We start from the raw sequence: 27,439 nt of genomic DNA, 5'->3' as shown, positions 1-27,439 counted from the left end.
GCTGAGCAGGGAAGAGCCTACTTTGGGGGCACTAGTACCCATGCAGTGACTTTTTCCTCCTCTGTCCACTCCCATTTGTGTGGCATTTGGGAAAGGAGGGAAGACACTGCAAGAGGGAGCCAGCCAAAGACTCACGCCAACAGGAGAAGCTGTTAGAAGGAGCCGCACAGTGAGTGCTGGGCTACTTCCACAGTTTTGACGCTGGTCGTTCTCTGCCCTGTACTGATTGGCTGTTTGCCCCAACCTCTCCTGCCCCCTCCTATGGTCTGGTCACCTCAGCCTCACTCCATCTGCCTTCCACGTTCCTCAATTTCATCTCCCCTGCCCCTTCCCCCTCTCTTCAATGACTCCTCTCTTTATCTATCTGTTTAGTTAACCCCCCAAATACCTAAACACCACCCAAAGTTACACCCATAATCACCACCTCTCCCCCCACACAAATTGTGGCACTAACATGTCATTTGCACCCCATCACTCTGTTCCCTCTGTTTTGTGTTCTATCCCTTTCCCCCGCTGTTTGTCTGTCTGGTCTATTTAGGTTGTATGCCCTCCAGAGCTGGGACTGTTTAGTACATAGGCATGACCATAATACAGACAGTAAATTTTTAAACTTCTCCCCTTAAACTACTTGTTTAAGAAAACAGAATTTTGTTTTGTTTCTTAATGTGGAGACAACACTTAATGTTTGATAGCAGAATACGCAAGTTACTTATTTGTGCAGTACTGTAAATGAAAGGCTTTCAGTCTTTAGCATTCATGAGGATGATTTCTGACAAACTGGTTCAAAACTTTCATAATTCACACGCTACATCTAAAAATGGGATTCATAGATTGGTTTTGACGAGCATTTCTCTGCAATGCCTCTCCACAGACTTGAGTGGAGTTTGTAGTCAGGACACAGGTGAGATTCCCTTTCTCTGTTTTTATTTTATGTAAAGTAAGTAACTAGGTCATTACTTGTTGCCTCCACCTTTGCTGAAATCCTCATCCATGTCTCAACTCGCTCTTGTCCTCACTATAGCAACTTCCTTCTCATGTCCCCTTGGGTGTAGTAAGCTGCTGCCTACTTTTACAGGCAAAAAGCTGTGACACCATGGCTCCATTCTCAGACTGTTCCACTGGCCCCCATTCACCTCATGCTTCAGTTCAAAGCTGCCTTCCATTTACTTATTCCAGTCTACATCACTGACTTGTCTCTCCCTTCTTCTTTCCCCACTCAATCCACGAGCTCACCAATGGCTTTGCTACAGTCTTGCCACACTTTGTGTGAAAGACTTCTCTTCTGTGCTCCTGACATTGGGAAGAGACTTCTTGGGCCACATCCTTAGTGGCATAAACTGGCATTGCTCCGTTCACTTCAACTGAGAGATGCCAATTTACACCACCTGACAATCTGACCCTCTACCAGTCTCACTAAGTCTCTCTCTTTTTTCAAATCCCAACTGAAGCCTTTATCTTTTCTCCCTAGTCTATATCTCACATTTTCTCTCAATCTGCTACAATTTGTTTAATGTTCTTTATTAAGAACCCCTGTGAAGCATTTTGGTGAATATGTACTTCAAAGGTCTTGCATACCATACAGGCTAAACTTTGTAAACCATGATCATGTTCTGTAAATGTAATTACATGAGTTTATACTGGCTGAGGTTCTGGCCTCATCTATGTACCAGTGTGAGACTTTACAATGAGATGGGTCCTAAACATGTGCAGATTTTCACACCCATGCATAAAATTTGTTGCCTGTGTCTGCTCTGCTTCTGCTAAAGGGACATTCAACCAGTTTATTTGTAAAGGTGGTGGTGACTGTTAAGCTTTATAAATAGATTTTTCTTTTCTGAAACTTGTTTTTAGTAACTGTAGCCGAAGACAGCAGCTTTGTGCTAGTGCATGAGAACCAGGTGATGCTCATTGACTTGACTTTGGTTTAATTACTCCAGTTGCATAGTCCAAATATGCAAAAAGCAAAGATAATGATGATCATAAATTAGCTTGTTGAACTTAATTCAACTTAAATGTAAGGTCTTGTTAGAAAGGCTCTAATTCTGTACTGAGGGTGTCTTGGAGTCTGAGTCTGTAAATATACAGTAACTTTATTTAATTCCATGGGTTTCAATCGAACTACTCATGTGTAGTTAACTTCTTTCTCATGTGTGTTTTTAGAATCAGGCCTAAGACACCAACCCTTTCAAGTTATCTGCTTCTCTTTTTAGTTAAATAAATGTTCTCTTGTGACATATAATAGCATTCAAAGTAGTTACCAGTTCCCTAGCTCATTGTATAAAGGTTAGGATGTGTGGTGAGTTCTGAAAAATGAACCCCCAATTCCTGTGAGATATAGCCTTATGATGTGGCTATGCAACACTTAACTACTGTGACTGGCACCTGAATACCCTAAATTCTGTGCAAGTTTTTGAGAATGTGGGTTAAGCACCAAGTTACCTTTTGTAAGCAGTAGCACCTTAAATTTGTAAATATTTAACATTCTTTCAACTATAATTTTGCTTTTTGTATTTTACTCACTTTGGGCAATAGAACTACAAGAGACTTTAAATGGACGAACTACTCTTTAAAAATGTCCTTTCATGTTGGATTTTGTAAATATTTTTTCAAAACCTATACTATGCCTAAAGATCTTTGAGTTCCTTAAAAAACCCCTCCCCTATTAAGATCAATTTCAGCTGAGTCTTCAAGAAACTACTCACAAGCTAAACTACTCCAAAATATATCTTTGGCTGTTCTGGTTTTCTTTTTAGCAGCTGCACCATCAGTTGAGTATGCGATGGGAAGACTCTTGACAAAAGCCATTTGTATGTGACAAATGGCTTTTAAATCCATAGGAGAAACTAACTGTAGAATCTGGTCCAAGAGTTTTAATACTTGGTATGGTTCTTATTGGTCCAAAATTTTTTATGCATTTAGGAGTTACTCTTTACAAAGACTTATCATGCAATTATCCCACGAGACACCTTGTTACATATAGTATTTTAACCTCCGTTACAACTCTCTACACCAGCACAGGTCAGCTGGGATACGTATAACACCAAAAAGGAACAGCTCTCTACTGTGCCAGCTAAAGGAGTAACTATTGGCTGGTAGCATTAGTAAGCTTTTTTAACCTTTATGCAGAGAAGACATCAGTTGCAGACAGAACACTTTTAGCCAGGGCTAGTGTAGATTAACTAGTACTTTAGGGACAAGAGCAAACACAATGGAAATAAACTGTAGCATTAATGATCACCTAGGATAATTATCAAGCTTCTTGTCTGGCGTTATCAAACTTACTAAGTGTCGTATCTTGCCTTGTCACCTATTTTGAAAAACTTGGTCACAGTACTTGTAGTGATACTGCTGACTGCTCACCTTGTTGAATTGGAGAATAGGCATTAGTGAGAAAACGAAAATGCCCTTTGTTGTACCAGCAGATCAGGGACATGTTTCCCTTCATCTTTATTCTGTATTGCCCTCTGGACTGAGGAGCATCTGGGTTATGCAGCATTGATGGAGGTAGGCCTGTGCAGTCACTTTTCCTGGAACTCAGCAACCCGCAGCAATAAATTTCTGCACATGAAAGAGAATAAATTCTCATCAGCATACAATCCTATAGGTTTAGACAGAAATGACAGTGGGGCTGTCTGACCTATTTGACTGGAGGAAGAACTGGTCCTAAAACTAAGCCAGTAGATACACAGGTTGGCCAATGGCCGAGGATTTCCCTGTGATATCCAGGACCACTCTTTCTTTTCAGGCTCCAGGAAGAAATGCATTCATACACAAGTCCAGAGAGCTGGTTCTCCAGGTGATTAATATGATACACAGGGGTTTAATTAAAACGAAACTAAAAGGGAGAATATAGACTGAGTAGCTGAACTTCCCAACAGTGAGATCTATTAAGTTGTGAAATCTCCTCTCAGGGAGGAGGTCACATTGCTTGGGGCATTTAGCATTAGACTGGACAAAGTAGTGGAAGACGTGCTCTCTTCCATGTTTAACGATGCTGACAAATTGGAAAAAAGGCTCTGGCCTCCTTAAGTTGTCCGAAATGACCCCCATGGTGCCTTTAATCGTAGTGGCTGACAGCTTTTGGTGCTAGCACATGACAATTTCCTAGCAGTACAATCTTGTCAACGCTCATCAATTCTACCCTCCTTCAACCATGACAAAGGGACTAATGAGTAAATTCATATGTTGTGAAACCCAGACACACGTCTCACTCTAGCAATCAATGCAGCTACGTGAGAATAACCAAATCATTTAATGCGCATTAATAACAACAGTGCCTGACTTGTGTTGAGTATGTGATAAGAAAAATATCAGAGGGTTAAATCTTCCATTCATCTGATTAATGTAAAGAGCATATAGTAATAGAATTTCTTGCTATCAGAAGAGAGAAACTCTGCACAGGAAATTTAGTCAAAGAAATCCCCAAATCAAACAGCTGATTAACTGGATTAAAGGATCAAATCTAGCTTTGGTCAAGAGTCAAATCTTTCAGTATTGAGATACTCTATAATCTGAAGCAATGTCCTCTTCCTGATCTGAGCTTTACAAAATCCAGGAAATCTTAAATCCAAATCTCCTCACTGTCTCTCTAGGCTTTGTTTTGTCTATATGGAGGGAATCGGAGTACACACATCTGTGTGTATATTATACTTAGACTGATCCACTTAGGTTTGTGTATTCCACTTAAACTACAGCAGCCCAAAGCTGCTATTTCAGGTAAAACAAACTAGGTCTGTCAACTGAGAACACTGACCTAAATTTTAGAGTCTAATATCTACTTATTGAACTATCCTCCTTCAGCAAATAAAGAATATTAAAAATCAGATCACTTGATCAAGCGGAATAGAGGCTGTTACATACTATGCATGCATCTGATGAAGTGAGCTGTAGCTCACAAAAGCTTATGCTCAAATAAAGTGGTTAGTCTCTAAGGTGCCACAAGTCCTCCTTTTCTTTTTGCGGATACAGACTACTCTGCTGTACTCTGAAACCTGTCTTCTGCCTTTGTTCTGGTATTCTGTATGCTCTTTGGAGCAGTGGCAGTCTTTCATGGGGGGAGGGGGTTCTGTTTGTATAGCACCTAGTGCGGTGGGGTCCTGGTCCTTCACTAGGGCTCATAGGTGCTATGGTAATACAAAATAATCAACAGTGCTCATGAATTGATTGAAAGAGCAGCAAACAATTGGCAACTGGTTCTTGAGATTTCCCAAACAGTGCTTTATAAAACCAGAAAAACACAGGCTGGGAGACCACAGAAATATAATTTTTTTTAAAAAATTACAGCTGTATTACATTTTTACATAAAAATATAATTGTTCCTGTTGCCCCAATAGTAAGAATGGAGCTGTGGCTCTTCGATTAGAAGACATGAGCTTTTTAAATGTCAGAATGGAAAACCAACACATCAACTGAGCTATCTGATTTTAGGGGAGGAGCTGTCTAACGGATCCTATGTGGTCTGCCAGTTCTGATCTCTCAACCACTGGACTTTCAAATAATAGAAATGGCTGGAAGGGATTTGAAGAGAGAGATCTCTGCACTGAGGTGGGACAATGGTACATATGATATACATAAAATATGTGCTAAAAATCCTCTTGCTACCACCATCTCTGAAACTTTCTTTAACAAGTCTGTGACCACCTAGGATTTTAGTTGTCACTATGTGCCATTGAGAGTGTCACTGCAGCAGCAGGATTAGAACGCTGATCCTCCTGCTCCAAAAGCACAATCCCTTAACCGAGAGAAGAATTTCCTTTAGCTGTTACAATATAGGGTCTATTTTCAGAGTAACAGCCGTGTTAGTCTGTATTCGCAAAAAGAAAAGGAGTACTTGTGGCACCTTAGAGACTAACCAATTTATTTGAGCATGAGCTTTCGATTTAGAACAACGCTTCCTCAGCTCTCGTCCCCTAACCCCCCTACTCTACTTGCGCTATATTGATGACATCTTCATCATCTGGACCCATGGAAAAGAAGCCCTTGAGGAATTCCACCATGATTTCAACAATTTCCATCCCACCACCAACCTCAGCCTGGTCCAGTCCACACAAGAGATCCACTTCCTGGACACTACAGTGCTAATAAACGATGGTCACATAAACACCACCCTATACTGGAAACCTACTGACCGCTATTCCTACCTACATGCCTCCAGCTTTCACCCTGACCACACCACATGATCCATCGTCTACAGCCAAGCTCTGCGATACAACTGCATTTGCTCCAACCCCTCAGACAGAGACAGACACCTACAAGATCTCTATCAAGCATTCTTACAACTACAGTACCCACCTGCGGAAGTGAAGAAACAGACTGATAGAGCCAGAAGACTTCCCAGAAGTCACCTACTACAGGACAGGCCGAACAAAGAAAATAACAGAACGCCACTAGCCGTCACCTTCAGCCCCCAACTAAAACCCCTCCAACGCATTATTAAGGATCTACAACCTATCCTGAAGGATGACCCAACACTCTCACAAATCTTGGGAGACAGGCCAGTCCTTGCCTACAGACAGCCCCCCAACCTGAAGCAAATATTCACCAGCAACCACATACCACACAACAGAACCACTAACCCAGGAACCTATCCTTGCAACAAAGCCCGTTGCCAACTGTGCCCACATATCTATTCAGGAGACACCATCACAGGGCCTAATAATATCAGCCACACTATCAGAGGCTCGTTCACCTGCACATCCACCAATGTGATATATGCCATCATGTGCCAGCAATGCCCCTCTGCCATGTACATTGGTCAAACTGGACAGTCTCTACGTAAAAGAATAAATGGACACAACTCAGATGTCAAGAATTATAACATTCATAAACCAGTCGGAGAACACACCAATCTCTCTGGTCACGTGATTACAGACATGAAAGTCGCTATTTTACAACAAAAAAACTTCAAATCCAGACTCCAGCGAGAAACTGCTGAATTGGAATTCATTTGCAAATTGGATACAATTAACTTAGGCTTGAATAGAGACTGGGAGTGGCTTAGTCATTATGCAAGGTAGCCTATTTCCCCTTGTTTTTTCCTACCCCCACCCCCACCCAGACGTTCTTGTTAAACCCTGGATTTGTGCTGGAAATGGCCCACCTTGATTATCATACACAATGTAAGGAGAGTGGTCACTTTGGATAACCTATTACCAGCAGGAGAGTGGGGTGGGAGGAGGTATTTTTTCATGCTTTGTGTGTATATAATAAGATTTTCTAAACTTTCCACAGTATGCATCCGATGAAGTGAGCTGTAGCTCACGAAAGCTTATGCTCAAATAAATTGGTTAGTCTCTAAGGTGCCACAAGTACTCCTTTTCTTTTTGCGAATTTAGGGTCTATGACTCACTGAATGGCCATTTTAATTCTCTTCAGCAGAGGGCAGTAGTACACAGCCGCTCGAGCCAGTACATTACTGTTCTTAGGATTGCTGAGGTCTGAGGGAGGTAATTAAGTGCAGCCTTTTCTTAAGCTCACGTAAGCTTGCAAAAGACTCAAGCAGCTGTTTTGCTCTTTTCACAAGAGAATGGGAACCATCTTGCACATCTCTCAGGAAAAAATAATGAAGCACCTCCTTACATAACACAAAGTGGTGACAAATATGGTAGCTACAGATTTACTATCACCACTTGCAGAGGATGGCATATGTAATTTGTGAAGGTTTTTAAAAGCTGTAATTAAAACAACCAGTTGCTATGGTAATAGCAGCAATAAAAATTAAGCCCATCTGGTACAATGGTGTGGTCCAAAATTAATTAAATGCTTAACATGTTTTATTAAAGTCCAGAAGAAAATGAAGTTTTACAGAATTCAAAAGAAGTCTGATTGAATGGGCCCTAGTCCTGCTCTCATAAGTAGGGCCCTACCAATTTCACTGCTGTGAAAAAACATGTCACAGATTGTGAAATAAGGCTTTCCCTGTGAAATCTGACCTCCCCCTTGCTGCAAGTCCCCGCCGGGCTGGGGAGGGACAGAACTTGTCCTTCCCCTGCATGGCCGCTCTCGGGAGTAGATCAGACCCACCTCCAAGTGCCTCCCCCTGCTACAGGGCAGCAGCTCTGGAGGTTCCTGCTGCTGAAAGTGCCCGAGCCAGGAGCCTCCTAACTGTGAGTCTCCACTGGCCCGGAGGGGGGGATGGGACTTGTCCTTCCCCTGCAGGGCTCCTGTGGGGGAGAAATGGGGCAGATCAGACCCACCACTAGGTACCTTTTGGGTTGGGACTGCCACAGTTACAACGTTGTGAAATTTCAGATGTAAACAGCTGAAAACTTGAAATTGATCAATTTAAAAACACTCTGTCAAATTGATCAAAATGGACTGTGAGTTTGGTAGGGCCCTACTCATAAGTTAATGGTAACATTCTTTCTTCAGACGGAAATGTAAGAGGGCTTCATCAGGGATGCTGAAACAATTTTTATAGTGGGGGTGCTGAGAGCCATTGAACCCAACTGTAAACCCTCACTATGATGGAAACCACTTCAAACCAGGGGATGCGGCAACACCCTCAGCACCCCTAGTTCCAGCACGTATGGGCTTCATTCATACAGGGCCCATTCCAACTGTCATATCTATTTCAAACTAAAAAAGTAGCCCACAAAGTCTGTGCTTAGATGGGGAATCTCAAGCAGCTCAGTGGTTCAGCTCACAAACAGAGGCATCTAAACTTCATGAGTGAGCTTGAATCTCACCAGGGCAGGCTCTCATATAACATTTCTGGTATTTCTACTTCCAGTCACACCTGAAACGCCTCGCAGAATTGCATTTCCTGTGCCATTTCAGTGCCTGGTTCCTTTTCTACTTGGAAACCAGAAAATTATACATCTACCTTTATGACCATGGAGCATAAAATAGACTTACATCAAGTTCTTTTATAGAAACGGTCAGAGAGACGTTCTTATTTTTCAGAAGACGCCCATGGTGGAAACCTAATGAGTTCTTGGGAACTGAGTGTTGCAGACATCCTTTTATATTTCCAGAAACACTTTGTGGTGGTACAATTAAGGTTATTACTAATTTCAGAACAGTAATATTGTAGTTGTGAAACAGAGAGAGGGGAGGTAATTTTATAGTGAAGGCTCCACAAAAGCCTTGACCAAAGATTTCCAAAAGTGAACAGTGGTTTCTTGATTGATTGGTGCCTATACTCTGGATTCCAATGGAAGGGACTCTTAAAGGCCCTGACTTTGAGGACAGGAGACGAGCACTTTCAGAAAAATCAGGCCCTTTTAAGGTGTCAGTTCAGGCACCCAACTACTAAGGTGCCTAATAACTAGTTTTGTTTTGTTTTTTTTTGTTAAGTCTTGGTTCAAATCTTTCCCCACTTCCCATGTTAAAAAAACAACTATGAAAGCATTGCAAAGATGGATGAATAGAAATTCCTTTGACTCAAATATTTGTGAATTTTTTTTTCTCCACCTCTATTCATTCAGCTCTAGCCCAGGAACTGTAATTTCCCTAGAACAACAAAAGTTAATCCAATATGTTAGGAATGTGTCTTAATTTTGCAAGGTTGCTCTCATCCTCTATAGCGAAGCAGGTTCCTCAGGTTTTCTCATGAGGCTCTCATCCTTAGTTGCATTTTATCCTTGTGTGGCTTTAATTCCCCAGCTAGGCATTACTACTGGCTAACAGATCACTGATCAACCTGATGCCACTGTTCGGCCTGAATGCATGAAATTGGCACACACCAGGAGAATTGTTTTCTATGGGGGATGCTAGGCCTTCCACTGGCAAATCTCTGCTCTGCTCCAAATTCACAGCTAATGCTGCGGGATAACAGCAAGTGCTGACCATAGTACATTACCTTTGGCTCTGTGGGTAGGGTCGGAGTGCACAATCTCCTCCAGGGCTCTTGATTGACTTCACCACTGTTGTGACATGTCAAAGGTCTGATTTCCCTGAGTGTCCCATAAGCCTTCCAATTCAATATGCCGTGCCAAGCCAGTGAGCTAGCCTTTATCACCCAAAACATAAAAGCCAAATAACCCAATGTCCCTGTTTAACACAGTGCGTTGATGTCCCCACTGCAACCTGCTTTGTAAGGAGCACCCAAGCTACTTACCAAAAAGCTAGTAAATCTGCTCTGAGTCTCCCAAAATTAAATTCCCAATTCAATACCCAGGATCATTTCTGCTAGTGAATGGAATGCAGAGGAAGCAGTTGTCATGGATCACAAAATCGCATGGAGCCTCATAACAAAACATGAACCAGGAACTGAAAATGCTTCATAGGGTTTTCATTTTTGATCAGATAATGTACCTAACTTTGAATCTCTAGAAGGCATTTAGTGTGTCCGCTACCTGTTAACAGTTGGTAATCTGAGTTCTCTTCAGTGCAAGGCCCGTGAGTAGTTAACTACTGTAGCTAATCTGAGTTACCTGTGAGAGAGAGATACTGTGGTGGTTCAGTAGCCAGGATTCTTCTCTACTGCGATTCCAGAGACAAAATGGAGAATATTATCCCCTTCTTTCTCTTTCACAAATCTGTCAGCACAAAGGATCATTTTCCAAGTGTCTCAGTTTTAGGTCTAAGGATCTAGTAATCCCTTATTTCAACTGAAATGGCTTAAGTGTTTATCTACAAAGGAAATTCTTCTTGATGCTAGAAATTCAAATCTTGTTTACAAGGGAAGACCCTGGTGACTGGGGAACTAGTGGAAAAAGTTGCATCACTGGAAAAGAGTGGATGTTCACTAACTGTTTTAAAATCTTTGGGTTTGATTTTCAGAGTGGGAACATCTACGACTACAACTGCAGTCAATGGGAGCTGTGAATGCTCAGCACATCTGAAATTCAGCTCACTTGTACAACACCTATTTAACACCACGGATTAATGGGCACTTGGGTCTAACTCTAGTCTATACCTATGTCTGTACTGGTACATGGGCAAACCCTTCTAGTGTAGGTGCAGCTTGTATGGGCAAAGAGTGCTTTGCTATCAACTGTCTCTACCATAGGGCTTGTACATTAAAAAATAAAATGGCTCCCCAACTGACATTATACTGGCAAAAGTTTCTGGGGTAGACCTTGCCTTAGTTAAAGGCTCAGCACATCCCCCCCTCACCCACACCCCTTTCACAAGTAAGAACTCCCACACATATAGAAGACCCCCAAGAAGTCCTCCAGGAAAAAAACCCAGGAATAAACAGAGTCTAAATTCCTAAGGTAAAAGAGAAAAAAAAATCAGAGCCCTCTATTCTCCCCCCCACTTTTTTTTTTAAGTAGCCTTCTTTCTACATGATGAAGACTCAAAGGAAAGCTCAAGATCAGCTTAAATAATCTCTGCAGGTCCCCTTGTAATGAACAGACTAAGTTACCCTCAGGATTTCTCATGGCTACGTGAGGAGATAAAGCCTCAATCAAAAACACTTCTGGGTTATTTGCTGACTTCTGGCAGCAGGATAGTCACAAGCCTGTCAGCATGAGCAGTCAGTGGATCAGCTGTCACAAACCTTGCTTCTCAAACTCTTCAAAAAGGTTCAGGCTGGTAATGCTAGGGCCAGTGAAGATGATGTAGTTTTTTCCTGATGCATTCTGACAAAGGCTCTTGGCCACCATACTGTGGAGTTGGGGCTTGTTCTTCAAAGCATCCAGTCCGTCAGCACCGCCTCCTTCTTTTAGATGGACATAAATCTTAATGAGCAAGTAGAAACAAGAAGACAAGGCAATGTGGTTAGAATGAGTCTGGCAGGAGCAATGCAGTTGCCAAACCCCTTGCTTGGCTTTCACTGGAGAGGAGTTGAAAAATAAAGGCAGTAGATACCTGTTTAAAATGTAACCCTTAATAACCTTTTATGACTGTTTGCCTTTAAATGACTTTGGAATAGCTGGGGCAGGTCTGGAATTTTCTGCTGGGGCAGCTATTGGGAAATACAGATCTATGCCTAAGATTAAGGGCTGCTTGAGGTTGCTGTTGCTATTATGTAGCTGGAAAAGCATTTGTCTGGCAGCAATAAACCATGACTCCTAAAGAAAACTGTATGTTGTGTTGATCCTACATAGACTTCATTGTTGTCAGTAAAGGGAGAACTTGGGACCTTCTGCTCCGAAAACACAGGCCTCTACCAGATGACCAGAAGGAATCTGTCTGCTGGCTTTACTGTAATGGCATTCAGCTGTATATTCTCTGGCAGCAGACACTAAAGGGTGACATGACCACGCTGATGCCAGCATGACACTTTCTCCAGTACAAGCCAGTGGTGTCCTTACATACCAACCCTACGTTCTACCTGGAATCTTCAGGGATCACTCTAAGCCCTGGTCTATACTGCGGGGAGGGAGGGGTCGATCTAAGTTACGCAACTTCAGCTACATGAATAACGTAGCTGAAGTCGACGTACTTAGATCTACTTACCATGGTGTCTTCACCACAGTGAGTCGACTGCTGCCGCTCCCCCATTGACTCCGCCTGTGCCTCTTGCAGCAGTGGAGTACAGGAGTTGACGGGAGAGCGCTTGGGGATCACAGAATCATAGAATATCAGGGTTGGAAGGGACCTCAGGAGGTCATCTAGTCCAACCCCCTGCTCAAAGCAGGACCAATCCCCAATTAAATCTAGTCTAGATGCGACAAATCGACCCCTGCTGGATCGATTGCTGCCCGCCGATCCAGTGGGTAGTGTAGACAGACATACCCTAACTCTCAGCATTTTTGTCCAGATCATGACTTAGAGACAACCCATCAAAACAGACTGAACAAGGGAAAAAGGGTGCATTAAACTGGCTTTAACAGTCTTAAGCATCTGGCTCCTTTCTAGCTGGCTACAATCCTTACAGATACTGTATTACGGATACAGCATCTTAAAGCTAACAGCTACCATTGTCCAGGCAATGTTCCTTCTGTCCTTCATAATACTTGGTCACCATCCACACAAGGCCATTTAAGTGGATATGCAATGGCAGGAATGGTTTGCCTCTAGTTAAATGAGTTGCTGATGACCTTAGTCCGATTTGCAAGTGGACAAGTATGTATAGCACAACTGGCCTGCTTGTTGAGAGGTGGAGGATTGAAATGGCACAGAGGCCAGACCAGTGCCTCACTCTGCAGATGGTCACTCTGGGAATGGTTATGACACGTTAGTTGGGCACTAGGGGAAAACTAACAATGGATGTAAGCTATCAGGCAGCAGCAGAGACAAAAAAAAATTTCAAATACTATACAGTGCCTGTATTGCATCTTAAAGATAGGCACATCTGGGCTGCAGGTCCCCACCCTCACCCCCTACTCCCTCATGGCCCGGGGCAGCCACTTACAGGTAGGAGGCAGTAAACACTGTTTACCTCTTCCCTGCCCTGGGCTGGGAGGGGGACAAACTTGCAAGCTCAGAGCCGGGGAAAGAAACTTCCTGAACTGCTACTGAAACCTGTCCTGGAGTGTAAGCTGCTGGAGCTGGAGCCCGAGCTCCTGCCTGCATGTTACACTCTGGAGGAGCAGCTCAGTTTTAAAGGGCCACAGCCTGCACCACGTGCCCACTGACACTGCAGTGCCCCAGGGTGCCTCACTCATCACCCTTGCAGCCAGGGAGCTAGAATCGGCTGCCTGTCCCCACCCTTACTCGCCAGGCAGCCCTGCAGAGCTGTGAGCCCTTGCTCTGTGCAGTTCACCCCGAGGAGCACCCCACAGTGTCCTGTTCAGAGTCATGAACAACCTCCATTCCCGAGGTGTCCGTAACTCTGAGGTCTTACAGTAAACAGGGGCCTTTGGTCTTGAAAGCTGTCACACCAGCACTTCCACCACTGCTAAACTTATATGGGCCATTTAGTTAATTCAAAAAAGCATATCTGGCAGAAATCAGTTCCCAGCAGACTCTGCTCAGCAGTGGAAAGCACAGGAAAGACACAGACTTTTCAAAGGTGGTGGTGATGAAACCAGGTGTGGCTATATTCAATGGGCTATTCATTTGTATCTGAGGTTGCAGGAAGATATAATTTGTGTTGTAAAAATTCTCAATGGAGTGTGTGGGGGAGAGGCAACATGGACCCCACAGCCAGCAGGGAAAAGGACCTTTAGCTGGGGATATATTTCAGAAGACTATAACGAGAGGGAGTGAACCTCTAGGTTACCTTTCACCCGAGGAGACCTGGAAAACCGGTGCCTTTGACTGTTTGGGGATCCTGGCTAAGAGGTAATCAGCTATTGCTGGAAAGGTACGATTGATGAGGAAGCTACTTTGAACAAAGTCTGTAGCTTGTTAAGTTAGGTCTCAGCCATTAGAAAGTATATTTTTACTATTGTTTGTTTGTTTAGCCATTTCTATCTTTATCCCTTCCATTTGGTATCACTTAACCTGTCCTTTTGTTAATACACTTGTTTTACTTTAAACCAAGTCAGTGCTATGTTTGAAGGAAGGGGTGTGTATACCCTAGTTAATAAACTGTAATGTACTGACTCTTTAAAAGAGCAGCAAACTTAATATCTTCTGCAAATGTACAGTGGCAGGGGCTGTGCATTGCAAAGATACATCTCTGAACAGTTCAGAGGCTGAAATTCACAGATTGTTACCTGCTAGGTGAGGTTTGGGCCAGGAAAGCCTTGAGGAGTTTTCTGGGGAGAAAGACAGACTAGTGTGGCAGGGAGCTGACACACACACCGTCTAATCACCAGCAAAGCTCACTCTTGCTGAGGCAGAGAGGTAACATGGCTGTGGGTACCCCAGCAGAATGTTACACCCATGCATTCCCATGGGAAACTACATTATCTTTGTGTGTCAATCTATTTCCAGAAGCAAGTCTAGTCTAAAGCACAGGCACTCTTACAAAGACCGTGGAAGTGATATTTCTCAAGTCTCTGGAAAATTCATTTTACTGTGTGACATTTTTCAGTAGCTATGGATCAGTTGCCATTGCAATTAACCACTGCAGTTTTTCATAGCACAGTCTGCTGCAGAGACTATAGTCCAACAGCCATCTCCATCTTGAGGAGCAGCCACTGGCTGTTAAGTGTCTGTTTCTGCAGCCATTGTACCCCTAGCTGCTGGAAGGGAGAAGGAGCTTCCTCTAGTCTTCCTTCTCCCACCAGAGTCTCCTGAGATTTGTTTGGGAAGTTGGTAGGCTCCACTTCTTTTCCTTTCTCCCAGTCTCTGCTATTTATATCCTCTTCCCTCATGAAAATCTCTGGTGCCTGCTTTAGTAAGCCGAGTAAACCTGGCATGACTCTTCTCAGTGAAACTGCTGCCCATATGGTTGTGAACAGCATCAGTAAAACTAAGAATCACATTACTTTCACTTTGCTGTTGCACAGGAAAACCATGAGCAGCAGCAGAGACACTGGAACTGGGTGAAGTCTCAGGAAAAAAGCACGGTCTTGGTTCATGTTTTGAAGGTTATTTTCCCAGCCCTGAGCTAGAAACAATTAAAATTTAAATTCTGCAGAAATTGCCTCCGAAAACTTCCCTCCCACTTGACAGTGATGAGTGGATTGTTTTTTTAAACTCTAGCTTAATTAACATTTGGAATACACTTTGAGATGCTCAGGTGAAGATGCTATAGAACTGCAAGCAGTGTTGTTAATGACCAAGGCTAATTGAAACTGAGAGAATCTTTTGGGAGGCTATGGAAAAAAGTTGCTGGAGCATTCTCTGAGTAAAAATGCACACAAATGAAACTGCCCAACTTCATGGGCTTTCTTTCTGATCTAAGAACTGAGCTTGAGAATATATTTAATGAGACTCCTTGCATTTGTGCATTCTAACTGCCAGTTATTAGAAAAAATATGACGCAAACAAGGCACTGCTTTAAAAAAAATCTAACAAACCTCTAAACAGAATTTAAGTTTGATGGAAAACTTTTTTTTTTTAGCTGCCTGATCAACAAATGGACAGACAGTTAACTCTCCTGTAACTTGGCCCTTGAAATATAAATTCACCCCATGTTTTTTTTCCCTCCCTCTTTCAAAGTAAAGCTGGTAAATCAATTACAGCTTAATGAGAGAGAAGCTTGTTCTATGAGATTTTTGTGTGATAGTGAAGTGATACAAATTCTTCAGTACACCTTCCCAATTTCCTTTAATACAGATTTTTTAAGGGTACTGGAAATAGTTCCTGTTTTTTAATATTATGAAGAGTTTGAGCCAATTGTATAGACCAGAGGTGGAATCAGAACTGGACAGCAGCATTTAACATAACCTTTTATATTGTAGAAAAATCCCACATACAGCTAATGTGAGATGCTATAAGAATTGAAGAAATATCAAGGCAGGGGAGGCAACAGGATCTAGTGAGTGAGGCACTAGACGCAGGAGAGGTGTGTTCTAGTTGTAACTCTGCTATTGACCTGCTGCATGATTTTAGGCAAGTCACTTCACCTCTGTGCTTGTTTTTTGTTTTGTCTACTTAGAGTGTAAGCTCCTCAGGGCAAGAATTGTCTCTTATCCTAACACAGTGGAGCACTCCAATACAAATAATTAATAGTAATAGTAGGTTAGTAATGTAGAAAGGAAACCCATCTGGGTTGAACGACTCTGGGCTAGAGGTAAACAATTTTTTCTCTCTTAATCTTTGACGTTTTCTCAGACTCATTTCTCCCATGATAAGCAGTTAAAAATGGGAGCTCAAATACAGAACCAACACAAGGGACTAAATGACTTATATATATCTAGAATCAGTGAAATTTCAGATGGCCATTAATGAAAATGAAACACACTGTTGTGCTAGTGAACATTCTGCCAGTGAGTGAAATGAAATGGGAAACCAACAAAGTCTGGAAAAAGAACAGATGGCTCATGGCAAACTCAGGGAAAACACTTAATCCCATAGAACTTGAGTGCATATGGACTCAGAACAGACTATTAATCAGCATATTGTGGAATAGGATAGCCCTCGGATGCCAGAGCAATATGCTGATCTAGTACAAAAACCAATAGCCCCTTCCCCTGCCACCTCCAAAAAAAAAAACCCCAACCACATTCTGGAAATGCTGGGCTCACCTGATGAGAGGTTTATTGGAAAACACATTACAGTTTGAGAGGCATTTCACATGGTGGCAAGAGAATGGGAATTCAGTCACCTGATTGTCACCAGGGGCTTGTCTACATTTGAAATGCTAGAGAAGCACAGCTTCAGATGTCCACATTGAAGCACTACAGTGACCTACTACCTATGCTGATGGGAGGGGTTCTCCCTTTGGCTAGGTAATCTAGCCCCCCCCCCCCCCCGCCAAGCAGGGGTAACTCAGTCGAAGGAAGAATTCGTCTGTGGATTTTTCCCACCCCTCAGTGACGTAGCTAAGTCAACAACTTTTTCCAAGTAGACCAGGCCTCAAAAATTCCCAAGCAACTATGTTTGGCTGAGAAAACAATGCAGACTGTTAAAAGGCTACTGGGGAAAGAAAGACCGTGAGAGATGAGATGCCGCCGCCACCACCACGGCTTTAGGGTCTTGGAATAGACATTAGCACTAGGCCAATAATGTTCCCCAGCACCTGTGCTGATGATTTTACCTTGTGGAAAATCATTCATGCGAAGGATACACAGGGTCTCACTAGAAGTTGGGGAGCAAAAATATACAGCCAGGACAAAAAGCTACATTATGACAGATCTGTAAAGTTCCCTAGAAGCTAAATATAAGTGATTCTGTTGATATACAAAGCTCTGATGGCAAATGTAAAGCTACTGTGAAGCTGCAAATTCCACGTTTGTACAGAATTGAAACACCCCAGGGTACAATTCTCAGATGAAATACATGACACCTGAAAAGAGCAATGGAAGAAGTAATGAAGAGGAGACAAGATTATGACTGGCATGGGCTGTTCACTAGCTCCCAGTATGCATCCCCACACCCCGCCCCCGTGAGAGTACAGAGCAGGACTCTACAGGTACGTATGGAAGCCTGGCTCAGCAATAGCTTCTACAAGAGACACTGCAACTGTCAACAGTGGCTGTTTCCCAAGTCTATCCCTGCCCCCTTCTCTCACACACACACACACACACTCTCTCTCTCTCTCTTCATGGTCCCCCGAACACGTGCTGGTTGTATGGAGAGGTTTCAGTGGAGAGAGGAAGGCGTATGCTGACCTGGAGAGGCAGCATGATCCAGTGAATAAAACACAAGCCTGGGCATAGGAAGACCTGGCTTCTGGCCCTCATCCTGCCTCTGACTCACTGTATGATCTTGAGCAAGCCACTTAACTTCAGTGCCTCAGTTTCCCCATCTGTAAAATGGGGATAATAAAAACATTTGTCTGCATTGGTAAAGCACTTAGAGATCTACAGAAAAAAGTGCTATATGAGAGCTAAATGTTACTTATTAATAACTTTTCCCCCTCCCCTCCTTTAAGTAGTTACTGACCAAGTTCAGCTGGCATTTGTACTTGGTCATCCCCTTTGAGACATCTAGCAAAAGGAATGACAGAGCCTGAAGTGTCCTAGCATGATGAAAAGCTTCGACAGATCTGTTTTGAATCCTTTAGTAGCAGGGCTGCAACAAGGGTGGCCTGAGCGGGGCAGCCGCCCAGGATACAGAGCCACTGGGGATGTAAAAATGGGGCAGCACACAGGATCAAAGGCCCAGTGGTGTCAGCCCCCACCCTTGCAGGATCAGGTCCAGTGGTGTCGGGCCAGAGCCCAGGGTGCTCAGGGCTTCCCTCCCTGCTGGATCGTGGGGCAAGTGATCACAACCAGAGCAGGTTCCTCAGCACTAAGACCCTGGTGGGATGGCAGGCAGGCAGGCAGGATGCTGAGTGCCAGCTTGGCTCCTATTGAGCATGCTCATTGCTCAGTAACATCTACTAAAGCTGCTGCCCTTGCTGAGAATTAAAGTTAAAGGGAGGCAAACTAGGGGGAAAATGGGCAGGGTCTGACCAGGGGGTGGAAACTGACTGGGCCGGGGGTGGTTGGGGGGGTGTCAAACAGCAGGAGGCAGGGACAGGCAAGGGACTGAGGAGCAAAATTTTGGGTTGGAGCCGGGGTTCAGGCCAGGGTTGAGGTGCTGCCACATGGTGGCAGAGAGGGTAACGGTTAGCCCAATGGGATGAGCGACCCGTCCTGTTCACAAAAATGCAGAGCTGGGGGGAGGAGACAGAATGGCTTCCATGCTTAGGAGGAAGTGTTCGGAGAGGAAAAATTAAGAATTCCTGGGTTGCTTGCAATTTACAGCTATGGGAAGCCACAGTAGAAACAAAGAAGTAAACGTTGCACAAGTAAAACATGCCTTTTTAGTCAATAGTCAGTAGGGATAAAACAGGTCCTGCTCCCTGCTTTAGCTGCGTTTTCCTGTTTCTCTGACCTACCCTTACTTGTTGCTGCCCCAGCCTCAGTCAATCTTTGTTAGAGAGAGCAGAATAAGGAACCTCCCTCTGATCCATCGTTATAATGCTCCAATAACTGGCCAGCCAGGTGCACTCACACATTGGGGAACTGACACCTTCATGGCACACTGGCCCTGGATGCCTAGCACAACTGGGCTTTTCTTTTTAAAGGTCTCTAATTTTGGGCTAGGGACAATTTTCAGTTGTGTCCAAACAGACAATAATACAAGCCATTTACTGTACAGGTGAAGAGAGCAATAGGGAAATCTGCATTAGCTGCAGATCTGGATTGGGGCTGCTGGTGAGATATGCACTGGCGAAGCATGCATCTGATGAAGTGGGTTCTAACCCATGAAAGCTTAAGCCCAAATAAATTTGTTGGTTTCTAAGGTGCCACAAGGACTCCTCGTTATTTTAGCATGTCTACTGTGACCTGTGTTTTTCGCATTCTGGGCTGTGACCCAGCTAGTCTGTTCCTGGCATGCTTTACGGATTGGGGCCATCACCTCAGTGATATGTCCATCCAATCACTGTAACCCTGGCATTGGCACTCTCTCATGCTGAAGTACAGCATAATCTGATTTCACGATCACCACAGCTGTCATAAATATAAAGGGAAGGCTAACCACTTTTAAATCCCTCCTGGCCGGAGGAAAAACCCTTTCACCTGTAAAGGGTTAAGAAGCTAAAGATAACCTCGCTGGCACCTGACCAAAATGACCAATGAGGAGACAAGATACTTTCAAAGCTGGAGGGGGGGGGGGAACAAAGGGTTCTCTCTGTCTGTGTGGATTTTTTTTTTTTTTTTTTTGCCCGGACCAGAGCAGGAATGCCGGTTATAACTCCTGTAAAGGGCTAATAAGCAATCCAGTTAGATAAGCGTTAGATTCTGTTTTGTTTAAATGGCTGATAAAATAAGTTGTGCTGAATGGAATGGATAGTCCTGTTTTTATGTCTTAAGGTTTTGCCTAGAGGGATTCTCTATGTTTTGAATCTGATTACCCTGTAAGGTATTTACCATCCTGATTTTACAGAGGTGATTCTTTTACTTTTTCTTCAATTAAAATTCTTCTTTTAAGAACCTGATTGCTTTTTCATTGTTCTTAAGATCCAAGGGTTTGGGTATGTGCTCACCTATGCAAATTGGTGAGGATTTTTATCAAGCCTTCCCCAGGAAAGGGGGTGTAGGGTTTGGGAGGATTTTTTTGGGGGGTAGATGTTTCCAAGTGGGCTCTTTCCCTGTTATATATTTGTTAGACGCTTGCTGGTGGCAGCAATAAAGTCCAAGAGCAAAAGGTAAAATAGTTTGTACCTTGGGGAAGTTTTAACCTAAGCTGGTAAAAATAAGCTTAGGGGAGGTTTTATGCAGGTCCCCACATCTGTACCCTAGAGTTCAAAGTGGGGAAGGAACCTTGACATGGTGGCAGAGCGGTGGGATTAACTTGAAATCATTTTTGAGATTTTTTGAACCAGAAGCACAGATTTTAAAAGGAATTTTTTTTTCCTTTGGGCTGCTGGAAAGCAGGTTTTAAGCTGAAAGCAGTTAGAGGGTTTTTTTTGTCTCTGCTTGGGGGCGAGAGCAGAGACAAAAGGGAATTGTCTTTTGTGAGCTGGAGTTTTCTCTGCCTAAAGGCAGGGTAGTTAACCTCCTGCAGGGAAATTCACAAGTCTTCACAGACCTGAAGTTGCTGTTTTTTACCTACAAAAAGCAACTAAAGGGGTTTTCTGTCTATTTGCCTGGAGACAAAGGTGTTAGGGTTTTTTTAAGGATTTTTCTGTAGGCTGACAATCACTATCAGAGAACATAGGTATCCAGTTACAGCACACTCTCTCTCTCTATATATATTTTGACAAGCCAAGTTTTTTTGTTTGATTTCTAACTCTCGGGTGTAAAGTTAGTTAAAAACAGAGAGGTAAACTTGACAGAGCCCAAGGCAGGAACAGCCAAAGAGGCTGCCCACAGGAGAGAACTGGAGGCAGCGAGAGAGACAGAAAAAAAAACCCAAGAGGCTGCCCACAGGAGAGCTATGGAGGCAAAGGAAAAAGAAATGGAGGCAAGGGAAAAAGAGAGGAAGCATGAACTGGAGTTGAAGAAGGTAAGGGCTGAGCGAAATCTACTGGATAACCCTAACGCTCCTTCCCCAACAATCCACAAATGGGAGCGACTATGTCCACAGTATGATGAATCCAGTGATATTGCTGAATATTTTCTCACCTTTGAGAGACTGTGCACTCTCCATAAAATTCCTGAAGCTCACAAGATGACCACATTAGTCGCAAAATCAACTGGAAGAGCTCTGGACATGTTCAATAAGATGCCTATTGATGAGGCTTCTGACTATAGTAAGTTCAAGGATTTGGTTTTAAAGCAATTTCAAATTACATCTGAAACATACAGAATAAAATTTCGAACCCTTAAGAGAGGGCCTGGACTAAGTAATGTGGCTTATCTATACCAGATGAAGGATCTGTTAGATAAATGGGTCCAAGGAAGGGGTGTCACTAGCTTTGACAGAATGTGTGAGTTGATAGCTCAGGAGCAATTCCTGAATATGTCCAAGGAGGAAATGAAACAGTGTTTATGGGATAAGGAAATGGTCTCAGCAGAAAGTCTTGCTTCTTATGCTGATCGATATGAGCAGTCCCAGACTGCCAGAGAGGCGGGGCAAGCCAGAACAAAACGGGTGGAGGGAGGAGAGTGGAACAACCCTGGACGCAGTTGGAGCAGATACCAGAAGGGACACCCTCAGACCACACCCTACTACCAGGGGCAGCCCAAGGCCCCAACTACACACCAAGAAATACTCCAGACACTTTATTGTCCTGCCACGCCATTCTCCAGCAACCCACCTCATCCCAGTGACCCGTCAGCTGGACGATGTTTTAAATGTAACGAGCCGGGGCATGTGAAGGCCAACTGCCCCAAGAACCCCAACAGATTAGTTCATTGCACCGGAATCACACCAGAGGTCCTCAGGCCCAGATACCTCCCAGATACTCTCAGAGCGGAGGGAACCTGTGAGTGTGGGCGGGAAGAAGGTCACCGCATAGAGGGACACCGGAGCACAAGTGTTGGCTATCCATGCTTCCTTAGTGGACCCCAATTTAATCGACCCAGAGATCCAAGTGACAATTCAACCCTTCAAGTCCAACTCTTTCAATTTGCCTACAGCCAAGTTGCCTGTCCAGTACAAGGACTAGTCAGGAACGTGGACTTTTGCAGTCTATGATGATTATTCCATCCCCATGCTGTTGGGGGAAGACTTGGCCAATCACGTGAAGCTAGCCAAGAGGGTGGGAATGGTCACCCACAGCCAGGCTAAGCAAGCCGTCCTGCCTAGCTCTGTTCCGGAAACTTCTACCAGGACCCGGTCAGAGGTGATGGACCCAGACCCCATGCCAACGTCTGCAACGGCAGTAGTGGATCCAGTCAGAGCCAGTCCCGGAACAGGCAGCAGCCGATAACCCTACACAAGAGGCTCAGCCGGAGCCTGAACCCCAACAAAGTGCACCAGCGGAGAGTGGTTCACAGTCATCGGAAACAGCCCCATCCCCTACATCGCTTCAAGAGGAACCAAGCCTAGGTCCACAATCCAGTGAGGAACTGATGTCTCCAGCATCAAGGGAACAGTTCCAGACCGAATAGGAAGCAGATGAAAGCCTCCAGAGAGCTTGGACGGCAGCCCGGAACAACCCACCGCCTCTCAGCTCTTCTAATTGATCCAGGCTTGTTGTAGAAAGAGGACTTTTATACAAGGAAACTCTTTCTGGTGGACACCAGGAAGAATGGCATCCTCCGAGACAGTTGGTAGTTCCAACTAAGTACCGGGTACTTGAGCTTGGCCCACAATCACCCTAGTGGCCATGCTGGGGTGAACAGGACCAAAGGTCGTTTGGGGCAGCAATATATGTTCCTCTGTCTCCACACTTAGGTGTCAGAGGATACTATAGGGATGTTAAACGACTGTGTGAAAAGTAATGTGGCAACTAAAAGTATCATATTGTAGCTTTTATTGTCTATATACTGTACTGATATGCAAAAATAAATGCATTATCATTACTCTAATATTCTAACTCATTATCTAAAAAACCCCATAGAGGGCACAAATATGCTTGCTCCACTTGCCCAAGGTGCTAAAATGCCTAGTGACAGCTCTGGTAGTGCCAACAGTCTGCAGTGAGCAGATGGGGGTGTAGTTAGCACTATTAAGTGACCTATTAATCACTTACATTTACACAGATCTGTTAAGTAAAGCATTCCAGAGTGTTGGTGAGGGAGAAATCAAGAGAGAGTGAAATCAAAAGGCATGTCTAGGGTTTTGATTTAAACAGTGTCAGCAAATGCTCTCAGAAAGAAGAAGAAAACCCTTCCACCACAGGACTGTAGCCAGAAAACTGCACTTAAAGTCTTGGCTTAAAAAGCACCTCAACAGCAATAAATACATCGGGAAATATATTGGAAAAACAGCCTGCTGGCTCTGCTTGTAGGACAGACAGCAGGCCCAAGTTCAAACCCAACTTCAGTGTTCCTTCTGTAAATTTGGCATTCCCTAGAGGAGGCAAATCCAATCTGCAATGCCTGTAGTAGTGCTGCTAATAATTCACACTTCAAGTGCTTTCCACCTGCGCGCTCCATGCACTTTACAAACATTCATTTATCTGCAGCAACTGTGAGGGAAAAGTCCAACAATGTAAGAAACTAACTAGTGTGTGCACGCACCAATCTGAACTACTTAGCTCTGTCTCATCAGCCGTGTATGGCTGATAGATTCTCCTGTAGTTTTAGCTTTTGGTGCAGAAGAACCTGCAATGTAGGACTTCAGTTATCCTGAAGGAAGTTGCCCTGGAATGCAGTACATCTTTTTGCAGGACATCAAGAAACCAGATTGTGATGATTGGGAGAATGGGTTGACAGCAATGGAGTGTGCCTTGCACCTGGAAAAGAATGTGAACCAGTCACTCCTTGACCTGCACAAGCTGGCAACGGACAAGAATGACCCTCATTTGTGTGACTTCATTGATGTAATGATGTAATCCTGGTTTTACAGATGGAGAAACTAGGCATCTCACTTAAACTCTTTGCCTTAAAGTGACAGCATAAACCCAAAGCTCCTGTCTCCCACACTTTAACCGAAAGACCCAACTTTCCGAAGTGAGCTGTAGCTCACGAAAGTTTATGCTCTAATAAATCTGTTAGTCTCTAAGGTGACACAAGTACTCCTTTTCTTTGCAGCTAGCTATCAAATGAGTTAATTTTGCAAAGAACAGAACTGTTCTGCCTCACTTACCTAAATAGGCTAAATGTATTGATACTAATGATGGGAGAATGTTAAAAGGATCATCAGATTGGAGGCTGTGCTGTGGTTGCAATTCTGTCTGGCCACTGCATGGTTAAAGCAAAGAGTAGCTCTTTTCCCAGTACAGCAACTCTAATGGAAGAAAATACAAGCACACTAAACATTGCTTTTAGCACTCGATATATAATATTCATAACATGGAATGAAAAATGGGGATAGGGAAGTAGAAAATGAGAGAGAAATTTTAAACCTCCAGAAAGCTTTGAGTTCTTTTGTCCAAAGTGGGTTTGCCTATGCTTAGCTCATATTCTTACTTGTTTTAGCTGAATGGCTGAGCTACACGAGAAAGACATTAGTAACTGAGAGGTGGTGCTTTGCTTAGGAAGTTCTGAGGCAGACATGTGGTACAAAATGGAAATTCATCTGAAAGCAAGGACCTGAATTGCCAACTCTGGAATCAAGTTATTCATAGCACAGGAGAGAGAGCTGGGCCGATACTGTAACATAAATGAATGTGCTTTGAGTGTCTTTAAGCACCTTTTTATGTTCCATTAAGTTTCTAATGAATTAGTTTGCTGGCAGGAATATTACCCTGACAGCAAACTATGAAAGCATATTATAGAATATTCATAGAGAATGAATGTAGAACCTGTAAATATGAATATTTGTTTACATTAAAATCTGATTCAGAGTTCTGCTCATCCAGTCAGGGAGCAGACCAAAACCACATGATCATTCTGAACAGCTCAAATTTAAAATACTGAATGCTAGCAACAAACTCATCGGTGAGCTACACACCAAGAATTGTTCACAGAAATGATTCAGTGAATAACTTCAAAAAACAAATGTAAGCAAGTTGACCTGTTTGTAGCTCGGTCCTCTTCTGCTTACAGGGGCCCAATTAGTTGAATTACATTAAATTTTCTCAAAAAGAAAAGGAGTACTTGTGGCACCTTAGAGACTGTTTTAGTCTCTAAGGTGCCACAAGTGCTCCTTTTCTTTTTGCGGCTACAGACTAACACAGCTGCTACTCTGAAACCTGTCATTAAATTTCCTGTATACAATATGTATAGTGCCAAATTCTGCCCACAAGCAAGTGACCATTGTTCCCACTGAGATCATTGTACATGTATGGGTCAGAGTGGAATTTGGCCCCTTGGTGTTACAGCATTTTGTGCTGCATTTGCCTGCATATGGGAGCTTCTTTTTTGAGAACACACAAGAGGAAGCTTGGTCACCCATTATCTATCAACATGCTTTTATGTTGGCAGACTTGCAGGATGGGCGTGGTGATGTGGAGGGAGGGAGACATAAACTTTCCTCTTATCTGGATCTATGATGTCTTTATATGAAACTCAGCTAAAAACCTTTTTTTTTGGTACATTAAGAAAAATACTGTTTTACTCCTTCACAGAACAGCAGGCAGTCACCAAGTAAGTGTTTGGCTTCTGCAAGGCCTCTGTGACTGTGTCGGAGAGCGGGGTGATAGTGCTAATCTTGGTACTTAAAGTCTGTAGTTGATACTGTAATTGGCAAAATCCTGTACGTTTTCTATTTTGGAATGAATGTTCATGCTTCTCAGTGTTCGCTCTCACCTATTCACATAATGGAAAGGGCCATTAAGGAGCTGCTGGTGGTTGTTTGGATGCAAGTCAGGCATGAGTGTCAACTTCATAATTGTGAGAGAGCATCTGGGTCTGATCCTGTGAGGTGCCGAGTGTCCTCTGCTTCCACTGACTCATCCATTTAAAGAGCGCATTAATGGAGAAGCCTGTGGGATAAAATCTAATTACAGCTCAGCGTATCTGAAATCTGTGGCATGGCTGCTGTCTTGTCAGGTTTTCTGGATAGATCTGTGAACTTTATTCTTCTGTCTCTGTCCCTATTGTCCTTCAATAATACCCTGCATGTACGAGAAGGAGAGGTCTCCTTGGAGACTAAGCACACTACTGCTGTACTGCATGTTGCCTTCCAAAAGCCAGTGAGTGGAAACTTCCAAGGTTGCTACACAATGTTAGCAGCCCCAGGCAAGGAACCACACAGCTGCAGACATGGTACAGGAGCATCATGGGAGTTGTAGTTCCATGTGTGAAGGGCCGTTCCCTCTCTCTCTCTCTCTCTCCCCCCTCTGTGGGGCCTCTCAGAGCCTGGGAACACAGGCAAGAGGCAACCCCCCCATCTGCTCTCACACATACACATTTCCCCTACTTGAGTCCCCCCACTCGCAGCTTCTCTGCCACCCGGTCTCTCCCCAGCCCTGCCTTCGGAGCTTGGCCACCTTTCAGCCATGCCAATCAGGGCAACGGGGGTGGGTGGTTGGATGGGACAGGGAGCCCTTGCCTGGGGCTGCTGGGACAGAGAAAGCTGCTGCTGACAAAGCTGACAGGGGGAAGTATATGATTCTAGTTTTCTCCCCATTCCTTTGTCAGGCTATTGCACCATTGAAAATGCAGACCTTTATTTCCAGCTAACCTCTCTTATAGAATAAAATTCTTTCTTGGAGAGCTATCCATATAGCGTACACCATTGGTGACGTGGGCCAGAGTTTTCAAAAGTGCTCAGCACTCACAATTGGGGCCATTCCCCCATCATCTAGGCACCAAAATAAGTGGCTCTGCCGAAAAATCTAGCTCAAAATGTTTTGTAAAACATACCCAACCAGAAGACTTAATTTACTTACATTCAAGCTCTTATATCGTCATCTTCAGGTAATGTCAGATTTTCTTTCTTGGAGGGCTAGGAGGGGGAACCTAATATACTGGCCACAGAATGCAGGCCATCAGGATGCTACACCTTGACTAATTCTATTGCATATATGGATACAACTTGAACTGTCTGATATATGCAGTATTATGCTTGGAGAAAAAAATTATTCAATTAAAGAACAGGAGAGATCCCTCATATC

The 27,439-nt window shown here is 43.7% G+C and overlaps 1 protein-coding gene across 1 annotated transcript in view; it reads right to left on the bottom strand.

Moving 5' to 3' along the window:
- PGBD5 (piggyBac transposable element derived 5) overlaps positions 1–27,439 on the bottom strand; it is a 93,041-nt gene that overhangs the window by 9,830 nt on the left and 55,772 nt on the right. The window contains exons 4-5 of the mRNA XM_084623352.1: positions 11,450–11,630; positions 3,361–3,558 (exon numbers count right to left, since the gene is read on the bottom strand). Of these exons, the coding sequence (XP_084479478.1) occupies positions 3,361–3,558; positions 11,450–11,630 (379 nt within the window). The remainder of the gene's footprint in view (positions 1–3,360; positions 3,559–11,449; positions 11,631–27,439) is intronic.

The sequence above is a fragment of the Lepidochelys olivacea genome (genome assembly GCF_965140295.1).
Source record: "Lepidochelys olivacea isolate rLepOli2 genome assembly, chromosome: 3".
Taxonomy (NCBI): Eukaryota; Metazoa; Chordata; order Testudines; family Cheloniidae; genus Lepidochelys; species Lepidochelys olivacea.
This window is presented reverse-complemented; position numbering and strand designations above follow the sequence as displayed.